This window comes from Branchiostoma floridae, chromosome 15 (assembly GCF_000003815.2).
Source record: "Branchiostoma floridae strain S238N-H82 chromosome 15, Bfl_VNyyK, whole genome shotgun sequence".
NCBI classification, from domain to species: domain Eukaryota; kingdom Metazoa; phylum Chordata; class Leptocardii; order Amphioxiformes; family Branchiostomatidae; genus Branchiostoma; species Branchiostoma floridae.
In genome coordinates, this window is record NC_049993.1 from 1480455 (window position 1) to 1492826 (window position 12372).

General features: G+C 42.5%; 1 protein-coding gene across 1 annotated transcript; it reads left to right on the plus strand.

The window, feature by feature from the left end:
• The first annotated feature begins 303 nt into the window (after positions 1-303).
• Positions 304-11880, plus strand: LOC118432144. The gene is made up of 14 exons (XM_035843671.1): positions 304-1447; positions 1686-1889; positions 2421-2661; positions 3026-3144; positions 3952-4170; positions 4990-5163; positions 5525-5701; positions 6649-6807; positions 7692-7874; positions 9492-9676; positions 9879-9974; positions 10749-10966; positions 11214-11351; positions 11738-11880. The coding sequence occupies exons 1-14, from the start codon at positions 304-306 to the stop codon at positions 11859-11861; spliced, it is 3381 nt and encodes a 1126-aa protein (XP_035699564.1). The 3' UTR covers positions 11862-11880.
• The last annotated feature ends 492 nt before the right edge of the window (positions 11881-12372 follow it).

A 12372-nucleotide genomic window follows, 5' to 3' on the forward strand; every position in this document is an offset into this window, starting at 1 on the left:
TGTTACGGTGCAGGGGAAATATCCCCCAAAGATTATCATATGAGCAATGTGATAACAGATGATTTCTGTGTTGTATTCTGTAGTTTGGTGTTGCTGTAAATGCAGACTTTTGCGGTGGTTTAATATTCGCGGTTTTCGCGGTGGCCGCTTCACCGCGAAAATTTTTACATTGCAGTAAGAGACTATGGTGCATGGTGCTACCGCGAACTTAAAACCACCGCGAAAAGTCCTTTTATCCCGCTACCACAAATCTAAACCTCTGCGAACTTAAATGCATTTACAGTATTGCCTAGCAGCAGCAGTATGCAGAGTATCCCTGTGACGTGCGGAGCTGCTGCAGTCAGTGTCCTCGGTCTCCTGTGGATCGTCACGGCCGCCTTCACCTGCCCGGAGAGATGTTCTTGTGATTTTGATGGGGTTGTTTACTGTAACGGACAGGGGCTCAAAGACGTCCCCTCCAACATATCATTGAATACAACTGTTCTTCACCTGGAAGACAATAACATACAGAACTTGTCTGATACGGATTTCTCTAGCCTCACCAGCCTGCTGGGGCTTCTTCTGTACAACAACAGCATCCGCGTTCTCCATGATGGGGTTTTCTCTCACCTCACCAGCCTGGTGGCGCTTCATCTGCACAACAACAGCATCCGCGTTCTCAATGAGGGGATCTTCTATCACCTTACCAGCCTGAGGTGGCTTAATCTGGACAACAACGACCTCCGCGTTCTCCCTAGCGGAGGTTTCTCATACCTCACAAGCCTGAGGTGGCTTTATCTTCGCCACAACGACATCAGCATTCTCCCTGCCGGAGTGTTCTCCAACCTTACCAGCTTGGAGGGGCTCTATCTGTCCAACAACAACATCCGCGTTCTCCCTGGCGGAGATTTCTCCAACCTGACCAGCCTGGAGGTGCTTGCTCTGGACAATAATGACATCCGCGTTCTCCCTGGCGGAGTTTTTTCCTACCTGACCAGCCTGAAGTGGATTTATCTACACCACAACGACATCGGCGTTCTCCATGGAGGAGTGTTCTCACATCTCACCCGTCTGCAGAAACTGCTGCTATCTGATAATCATATAACTGACATATCGGATGGAGCATTCTCAAATCTGACCAGTTTGGATTTGCTTTCATTGGTCAACAATAACATCTCGAGTATGCCCACTGGATTGTTCTCAGATCTCACCAGTCTGCAGGACCTTTACATAGCTGGAAATCCATGGAGGTGTGACTGTAGTTTGTATGGTCTATTGGCTTCAGCACGACTGCGCGATTTCATTGCGGATGGCCCAACCTGCGACTCCCCTCCTCACATGAAAGGCGACGCTATGAAAGCAATTGTGACAGGCAGAGTTTGTCAAAGCCGCGGGGACTGCACCGCGGAAAGTGCTGAGGGTACTTGTGCTTGCAACGTGCGCTGGACTGGCCCATTCTGTGAGAAAGGTAGGATTGTTTTGAATATTCTTGAAACGGTTTTTGATAAAGCACCAACAAACTCGCTGAAACAAGCTACTTCATGTTCAGGGATAAGGGCAGTTTGCAGCAAAGAAGTAAAATCGAAAAGTTTCAAACGCCACAATAGCATCAATGAACGTACAAAAGCAATGTGAATGCAGATCCAGATGTCAATTTTAATATATATCCATCATGACTTTCTCTCTCGGTCACCTTTCCCTTCCAGAAGATAACTTGGCCCTTGTAAAGAAAGCATCGCAGAGTTCGACCCGAACTTTCAATGGAGTATCGACCGGAGCCCAAAAGGCTGTGGATGGTTCCGTTACTGACTGCGCTGCAACAAACCGGGAACATCAACCATGGTGGCAGGTGGACCTGGCAGGTTACTACATGGTCAGCCGGGTCAGCGTTATAAACCGCTTCGATGTAGGTAAGTTAATGTCCACCTTTATGCAACAAGTACAGTACAGATCGCTGGAAATGCATCACAGTCCTGCGAGATTCTACCGAGACATTTCGTGGCGTCTACCGCGGGATATCGCTAAATGCCTCACGGAAGTTTATTTGATGTCCCACGGTACGCCCGCTGAAGCTTTGTAATTGTCATGTAGACTGGATCCGCCGCCGGAAGCCATTATCGTTTATAAATGCCAAACGACATATAAACCCTGAAACTGGTGACTTTTGGAAGTTTATCATTTTTCGGGATGCCATGGCAACGGGTTTTTCACAGACAGACGATATAAGAATTTGAAAATCATGAAATCATCAAGAGATATTGAGGGTTAAACATACAATGCAATGCAATGCAAAGCAAATGACTGAAACTCAAATGATTATTCATAAAAATTAAATACATACCTTGTGGCAATCCCTGTAATAGTGATAAAAGCTGTATTTGCAAATCCGGTTTTCATGCTATATTAAAGTTAATTGATGTGTATTTTATACACCCCATCAGACTCAGCAGTACCAACCAGCGCTCCTGGATGTGGAGGTATTCTGACATTTCCCCCTGGAGGTACTGTGGCATCACCGAACTACCCCAGTAACTACGACAACAGTGCGACTTGTGAGTGGACGATAAGAGTGCCAGAAGGAAGCACGGTTCTTCTCACGATTGAAACCTTCAGCCTTGAGGACGGTTGGGACTACTTGAAAATCTACGATGGAGGCAGTGATAGTGCTACAGAATTGCAGAGGTAATGATCTGGGCGGCAAACAAGTTTATTAGGCTTAGATCACATTTCCAAACAAGGCCCGGCCGGGTAGCTTTCGGGAGCGAAAAGAATTATATGAAATACTTAAAAATACACAAAACGACAAATTAAGATACAAGGGCATAATATGTGCATATTTCTGGTATACATGTCAATTTTTCGTTTCTTTAAACATCCCGGCCGGGCCCCGGTTTGGAAATGTGACCTTAGTCTTACAGAGTAGAGAATTTTGGACAATAAAGAGAGTGAGTACCAATGTAAAGTGTAAGCTTCATTGTTCAAAGCCTCAATATTTTCCCATCTACATATAACAGAGGCCATAACAATTTTCTTTTTAAATTTCCAGCTTGACAGGAAAGCTGATACCAAGCCCCATCAATAGTTCATCTAACCAGATGTTCGTGAGGTTTACCTCAGACAAGATTAACACGGCCCAGGGGTTCCAGTTCTCCTACACAGCCATAGGTAAGTGTGTTAATGTAAATGTTTGATTACAGGGAAGGTGCTTGCTTTGTAACCTTCGCAAAATAGCAAAACGTGTTTTTGGAGCATTTGGGCACACCACCAATCTTCCTCACTGAACCTCTTCATATATAACGTTATAGTACGACCATCAAATATACACACGCTATTACCGATAAGGTGTCACACGTGCGTATATATTCAAGCCCGTATATGGGGATCGTATGTAGATTCTTAGCCTCTGCCAGGCGCAATTGCAACAGGTTACTGTAAAAATAGCAGAAACTAGAGTTCCACGAAAACCTGACCTCCATCCGAATCTTGATAAATGTGCGAGTACATGTGGATTTTTAGTCTGTTTCTTATCCAAGCTGATGCCAATAACGTGTAGTATACGGAAACTGTATAATAACGTCTAGTATACGTCTATTTTAGATACTATTTAGCTGTTTCAACTATCACTGGACTGACAGGCCCTATGGACACTTCAGACTCATCTCCAAAAATATGTTCCATTCCCTGAAGTATGGAAATGTTTCACTTTTGACCATGAACAGCCGCCTTGTTAAATTTGATCGAGACCCCTTCCCCCTACAAGTACGAGTGGCACAAACATCTTGCAATTTGTAAATAAATGTTTGTTAGTACCAGACACGTTTTCCTGCGCCAAAAGGTATCGCAGAGTCAATTATGTCTTCTGCTGTGTGAAGTCGTCTGGTACGGGTGTCTTAACAGAAGGTGACGCAATGCCTGATTTTACATTAAATTTTCTACTTGTCACAGTGCATTTTATGACTTGTTTTTTTACAGGAGATGAATTAATGGTGCGGGTTGGTCAGAACGAAGACTTCATCCAGAATGGCCAATGTGGAGAGACTTACGCTGTTGGTTCAGCGGTAGAGTTCCCGAAGATAGTGGCGCACTGCAACACGCCTATGTACGGCCGTTATGTGTCGGTACAGGCAATACCAGCAGGGAACGTCAACACAACTGGTTTGGTGCTGTGCGAGGTCGAGGTGTATGTTACAGGTAGAAACTAATCTCGACACCATTGGATAGAACGTGCAACATGAGATATAAGACAAAATACGAATACTAGATTCAACTTCTGACAACTTTCTTTGTCAATTAAAGAATAGCTAGATTTTGATTTCTTCACTTTCTTTTTGAAAACTATCATGAGACTAGGAAGGTTCTGCAGGGTGTGATCACACGTACGTATATATTCAAGTTCACATTAGGAAATTTTTAGCCTCTAACACACTCCACATGTCACTAAAATAGTTAAAATTTGATAAATATGGACAGATAACATGTGAGTCACAAACCATACTTCTCGGCCAGTTAACTCCTCGGCCAGCTAGCTCCCTTGACATTATATTTATTCCATTGGAACTTTTTCTTCCGCCGACTTGTGTATCCACAAGTGTGGTGTCGTTTACCATATAAAGAACCAAGACCAGAAAATCAGAAGCCCTTGTAAAGAAACCTACATTTGGGAGACTGAGAGATCACTTAAGACCAGGTTTCTTGAGCACAAACGCAAGAGTTCAACAACATATGTCATATAGAATCACCGGTTCATTATAAATAAAATAAATTGTCTTACCATAGGAACTTATACAAACATACATTTTAAATACGAGTGACATTTGCATACGATCCATACACATTCTTTTTTTTTCTATTCAGATGTATTTGTTTCTGCCCCTTCATTCTAGTAACGTAAATGTGTGAATCCGTGGTGCACCACTCAAGCAAATGACTTATATCAACGGCACCATCGGACAAAACGTTACAAACATTGTATTTGGATCAATTCCTTTTTAAAAATTTTAACTATTCCAGAGGCCTGCTGCAACAACACAATAAGTATAACGAATGGCCAAATCAGCTTTAACAAAGGCTACTGTTCTGGGAGCGTTATCCAGTTCTCTTGTGACACCGGGTATGAGCTTGTCGGCACCTCTTTTGCGGTCTGCAGGGACAAAGATTGGGATCGAGAGACTCCATCATGCCAACGTGAGCTGACGAAACCGTTTCGTATTTCTAATTACAGGTTGGCGATAGCAAAACCTGTTCTGTTTTTGTTGCCAATTATTGGCGCAGCCATTTTGTTTTGCAATGTATGAAGACAAGGGTGGCGCCATTTTGGATTTGACGGATCGGTGTGTTGTTTGGAGTGGTGTGATGGGATCGGTAGGAAATGTGATCTTGTGCTCTTGTTTCTGTAGAAATTGGTACAGTAAGCAGCCTATCCAGAGTTTCTAGACCTGAAACAAATAAGTAGTGGTGGGATGGCAATGATTTTGTTGACCTTTTCGTAGGACTTTTGTTTCTAATTCTATTTCGAGTTCTTCATGTCAGCCTCACATATTTTCAGGCATCTGCTGCGACAATACCACCGAAATCTTGAACGGCCTGGTAAATGCTACCGACGGTTACTGCTTTGGGAACGACATCAAGTTCTCTTGTAATCCTGGGTACGAGCTTGTAGGCAGGTCCTCGGCCACCTGCCAAGACGATGGAAGCTGGGGACGAGAACTTCCGACTTGCCAACGTGAGTTACTGAAGCCTCTTTTTTCCGTCTTGTGTTATCTGAATTCAGAAAAAAAAATTATAGTACTCTGATCCGTTTATCCAAACGTAGCTTTTTAGGCCTCAAATAGAGGGTGTGGGGTCATGTTGAACTTACCAAAAGTCCCAGCCAACTAAGTTTAGATAAAGGTATATAAAGGTCTATCTTATTCTCAACAGTGGTAAACCGTGAGTGGTTAGATCTACAAGACATGAACAATGTTTACAAGACAACAGCTTATAAACTAACAGACAACAGCACAACATTGGGGGATCTCATCACAGTGTTTCCACCACTAGTACTACTGAAAAAAATGGCAATAACATATGGCAGCTGTTGCATCGTCCTCTAGATTGCCCGAAACAAATATGAAAAAAAAGGTTTATTTCTACGTTATCGTCAAACTGAAGTATCATATTCCGATCTGGTTAGACATCCAGGTAATAAGATACGAAAAATACATCCCTCGTCACTGGCAACTTTGTCGATATATATAACTTTATTGCACGAACATGGTACTAGGTACAAAGTATGTCATCTACATAACTACAGTTCTATAACTTAACTTAAGGCTTATCTAACCAATACAGGAGTTGAAGTATGAGACAAGTTTCGTACATTCATTTGAGGCTTTTACAATCATTCGAGGAATTTCTAATGTCTAAACCTTCTTTGGTACATGCCATGTCATGATGCATTTCAGGTCAATTGAGATAAACCCTTGTGTATAAAATGACTTCCATCAGTATAGAGAATTGCGTACATCAGAATATTTGGGACAATACAACCATAAAATGATATTAGGACTCTGGACAGAATGATCGAACCCTATGGTCGATGCGGATTTTTTTGGAATTCCCCGGTTTCTATGTTCATATGTTGCCATTATGGAGCCAGAAACCGACGGAAAAGTTTTTTTTTTATCACAGCATTTACAGTATCTGCAGCCATCATCGGCAGTACCAGTGCCGGTATCGCCACGGCGCTGATTGTGGCAGCTGCCTTCTTCATGGTCTTCATCAGACAACGGAGGAGAAAAAGAAGGGAAGAAAATCCACAGCTCAACGTTCTCCCAGATGGTGGAGCAAGTCAGTAGTCTATAAATATTCATTTCCTTTAACCAATGTTACTGTTAGGGTAATTCAAGTCAACGTTGAAAAACCTATTGAACGGAAAGAAATTACACACGTTACTTGCATTACTATTTGTCCTCTCTGTATGACATTTTGCTGTACGAATCATCACAAGTACCAAGATCTAAACCTTATCTCATCCCCCATGGCCTAAACATAAAGCCATCAGCAGAAGATTCGAGCTTCTCACGAACAAACAAAGTTCCGTGTTATGATCTAGAACTTTAAGGGCAATTTACCCAAATAGGTCTTGCTTGGGAGTATAGTCTCACAAACCAATTTCATCTCGTGTGTTCATGCGTATTGAAATGGCTGTTCTTTAGTACAGATAACGACAAGTCTCACACAACTATCTACCACTAAAAGAATCAAGACCACATTCAGGTGAAAATATTTTTAAAAATGATGTTCTGCTACAGTACCAAGGTGTTTGCTTTTTTTTGTTTATTCATGAGATACTCAAATTTGCATGCAGGCTACTTTTCATAGAAGTCACATACCAGAGGGCCAAAAATCACCCTTTACCTTCGTATATTAAACACCTACCCACATACCAAATAGCATAGCTACGCATTCAGAGATTCTTGGAACACGAGAAACACAAACAGATTGACGGACACAGATAATGATGACGATGATGACGGACACACATTATATTTCCATTTTTCATTGAGATAGTAAGTCAAAAGGTTGAGATATTTTATTGAAAATCTGTACCAAAACTCTCAAAGATGATATTAAATGATTTCAAAGGCAAATTAAATTACTAAAATAAATAGTAACGTTTTTTTTCTCCAAGTAGTTTTACCACAATGACCTTGTCCCGTGTTGATGTGCAGTCCACAAAATGGAGGAGATGGTCCCACTGGTTCCGCCTAGACCACAATTCCCGAAACTCGAGATCGACCCCAGCCGGGTGACGCTTGGTCAGAGGATCGGCAGCGGGGCGTTCGGCCTCGTTTACCGGGCAACCCTGACACGGGACGGCAAGACGGAGGACGTCGTCGTTAAAACTGTTAAAGGTTTTGTTTTCCTCTATTTGCTTTAGGCCAGACGAGGACAATGTGACACTTCTCAAGTCAGTAAATTATTGCCACATGCAAAGCACATAAGGTTAGTGTAGTATCTCACTACCCACGACCGAAGTCAGGTACCCATCTTTACACCTGGGTAAAAAGAGTAAAGTCGTGTAAAGTACCTTTCCCAATGGCACAATCTCGGGGCACGGAGAGTAGCTTGACACATCCCTTTTTGTTTCCTTCTTAGTTGATTCTCTTGTATGTACTTTGAAATGATGTAAAAAAAAATGAAAACAGTGAACAAACGCCTTGTCTCTCTATTCAAGTTTTCCTTCTTTTTTTATTTTGTTATACCCCATTAAAAACGAGTATCGAAATTGGAACTTCTGGGTTTTGAGCCCAACACCCTACCAGTTACACCACACATACTTTTATGTAGTGTTTCAGATGGGAAAAGTGCGGAGTTTTGATCGAGATTTAACGAGTTCTAAACGCAACTAGATGGTAAGTTTGATTTTCATCTTAGCTTATATACAAAGCGCTGATTGCGAGTTATTCAATATTTAGGTATACGTTCATGTAGTATTTGAGAGCCACTTTCAAATGAAGGAACCACAACGAATTTTGACAACCATTGTCTTCCCAACAAGCTCCGTTACCTGTGGTCACAATAAGACTTTTACAAAGCCCAATTATATTGCCTTGTAGTTAGGTATCAGGTGCATAAAATGGGGTATGACTTTTTCCATGTTTTTGTAACTATTTGCCACCACATTTTTCATAGGCCTTTCCCCATTTTTACCCATTTCTCAGCATAAAAATATTTTTGGAACCATAGAATTGTTTTATACAACGGTTTTTTGTTGACCGTCTATGCTCATGGCAAATCTGATTGGTTGCCATTGCACTGCAGCATAGATAAGAAGTCGCTGCTTACAGATGTGGTTGCAAACTTCAGTTTAACAAAAATTGGTTGTGTACAAAGAATCGTGCTATGTAATGACCAGACTAATGAAGCTATTCATGTATGTAACTATTTCTCCTTTACAAGCCTTCGTGCCATTATTGAATCTCTGTTTTGCTAAGGTGTGACTAAGACGAAAACAGAGGGCATTGTGGGTTTGGTAGAAAAATGTCAACATCTCAAGTTATGTGAGGTCAAATAGCTTATAATTTGGCAGAAGCGGAGAAGAGATACTGTTCAATTATGTATCAGACTAAACGGTAATTACCATAATATTTGTGCAATATATGAATACATTTACTCTTCTAATTTTTTGACAAATATTGTCCGAGACCAGCTTGTTGCAGGTGGCTAACAGTTAGTAATTCTTACGGGATGTAGAGACGACTGCATTCTTTTAGAATAGGTTTCCAGAAAATAAGAATGCACTTTAGATTACAATAAATTGATAAGAGATTGTCAATTTTGATAAAATTTAGGGGATACCTATGAATTCAACAGCCATTATCTAACTTTCTGATGGTAAATTAGATTTTTCAGGAAGCTATTCATGCAGACACACTTGTTGTTCATTCTTTGCATGCCATTTTAACTTTATAGGTGATTATATACAAGGTGGTCTTTGCCTTTAAATTTTATATGCTATGTATACACAGACAACGCCAGTGAGGACGATAAGCTGGGTTTCCTGGAGGAAATCCGCGCAGTTGTGGACCTGGGGTTTCATAAAAATCTGCTGGGTCTGATCAACTGCTGCACGGTGGTGCGAGACCATCTGTATCTCATCACGGAGTTCATGCCGTACGGAGACCTGAAAAGTTTCTTGAGGAGATGCCGGGATGTAAGCCACATTGTTGTCTTCCTCTGAAAGAAAGTTAGGTAACTAATAACTTAAGAAGGTTTTCCCAAACTTAGGCCATTTAAAAAAACATTCAGGATGTAAACTTGAAGCATCATTCTGTTATCAATGGTTGTATATGTAAATTATAATTGGTGTTGTTTACAAGTACATCAATATATATAATGTTATAAAATATTGTCAGATTCTACAGGAGACGTCTTATGAACCTCTAGACGATATCTACAATTTCGAGGTGATGCAGATGTATCAGGTGGCCCGGCAGATCGCTAGAGGCATGGTGAGTACCAGGTGCTGCAGGTGTACCAGGTGTAAGTGGTGCTAATGGCCATACGTACCAGGTGCTGCATTTGTACCAGGTGCTGCATGTGAACTAGTATCTGCATGTGTGCCAGGTGCTGCATATGTACTAGGTGCTGCAGGTGTAACAGATGATACAGGTGTGCCAGGTGTTATAGGTGTAAGGGGTGCTCTTGAAATACATCCAAGATACCGTGGACATAACCCACCTTATTAGGTAGGAGATGCTGGTTCCAGGCGGGGTCTGACATCATCAGACGGGTTGTCGGCAATCATTAGACGTTTCAACCGCTTCACCGGAATGAACATGATCAGACTGCCGAAACAAAAATCCAACTCTCAGAAAAGGCGCTTTCTGTACAGGATGTTACAGTTGTGGAACAGCACAGGCAACACTTATCAAAGTATTGGACTGCAATTGTTGATTATGAGGAATTTTGTTACTTCTGCTATTTTCTCTCACTTTGTATGTATCTGTACTTCTTAAATTGTAATGTATATGTTAATGTACTGTGTAAATATAGACCACAGGAAGAATAGCCTCTGATGAGGCTAATTGTGAATCTGAAGAAACTCAACTCAACCTTATTCTGCTACGCCCTCGTGCTGATGTTTCTGTGGACGTGCCTATGTCAGACTCTATGATGTAATATAGCACACACGTCACGACCTTTCTGTGGACGTGCCTATATCAGATTCTATCATGTAATATAGCACACACGTCACGACCTTTCTGTGGACGTTCCTATTTCAGGATCACATCGCCCGGTCTCACTACGTCCACGGAGACCTGGCCGCTCGGAACGTCCTGGTCGGGAAATACCTGGTTGTGAAGATTTCCGACTTCGGTCTGGCAGAAGACATCTACAGCCGAGGTTACCGTCGCCAGGATCGCCTCCAAAAAGTGCCTTGGAAATGGATGGCACCGGAGCGGCTTCATAGTGGGGAAGCCTACACCGCACAGAGCGACGTGTGAGTAGTGTTATTAGGTATCGTCAGTGTTACTATAATAGCCAAGCTCTAACTATAATCTGACAACTAACAAAGCAATAAGTCTGTATTCCAATGTTAATGTCTACATCGTGTTACGAACCCTGATACATCTTCTACATTTTCAGTGGCATTATGTCATCTTTTCTGCTCTACAAGACGCAAGAAGGTAATCCTTTCCAACCCTGACCCACAGTCTAAAATTCCTTATGCCACCTTTCCTTAACAGGTGGTCCTTCGGGATAGTGCTGTACGAGATATGCACGCTAGGGGGCGATCCTTACCCTGGCGTGGCGGTATCCGAGCTGAAAGAACATCTACAGGCTGGATTCAGGATGCGCCAACCTGAAGACTGTCCGCATGCCATGTGAGTCTGTCGGTTACTGCACTCTGATCGCAAGCAATAGGACAAGTTGGTACTTAGTTTCACGAACCACGTAATACTATCAACATCGAACACAAGCACCGATAGTGATAAAAACACATGTAGTAACTGTTAAGGTTATCCTGCTCACCAGAGCATGCATGTCAGAAGTTGTAGCCGTATGACAAAGTAGGCTGATAACTTTTCATTGAAACTGAAACCTTGCAGAACAATTATATCTTGTGCTCTCTGCGTTTTGTAAACATCATGCAGGTAAATTAACCATCAGGACTTGATGGTTCACCTAACGATCGCTAGATGACGCTCTTTAATGGTATGACCTGATGGTGCCGTTTATTTAGCGACCGTAAGATGCCAATTTTCCACAGGTACGACCTGATGCTGCAGTGCTGGCGCTGGAAGCCTACCGAGCGGCCATCATTCCGCTCGCTGGAGGACAAAATCGACAAGAATCTCGCTTTCTACGGACCCGAGTACGTTACAACAGCCTAACACTGGACAGGCATCCCGCCTTCTACGGATCCGAGTACGCTACAGCAGCCTAACACTGGACAGGCACCCCGCCTCCTACGGAACCGAGTACAACAGCCCAACACTGGACAGGCATCCCACCTTCTACGGACCCGAGTATAACAGCTTAACACCGGACAGGTATCCCACCTTCTATCTACGGACCCGAGTACGCTACAGCAGCCCAGCACTGGACAGGCATCCCGCCTTCTATCTACGAACCTAAGTAAAACAGCCTAACACTAGACAAGCATTCCGCCTTCTACGAACCCGAGTACAACAACTTAACACTGGACAGGCATCCCAACTTCTACGGACCCGCGAGTACGCTACAACAGACCAACACTGGACAGGCATCCCACCTTCTACGGGCCCGAGTATAACAGACTAACACTGGACAGGTATCCCGCCTTCTTTAGATCCTAGTACGCCACTTTGTAGTTTCTTTTCGTACTGCAAGGTAGTTAATTACCAATAATATATGGAAGAGTAA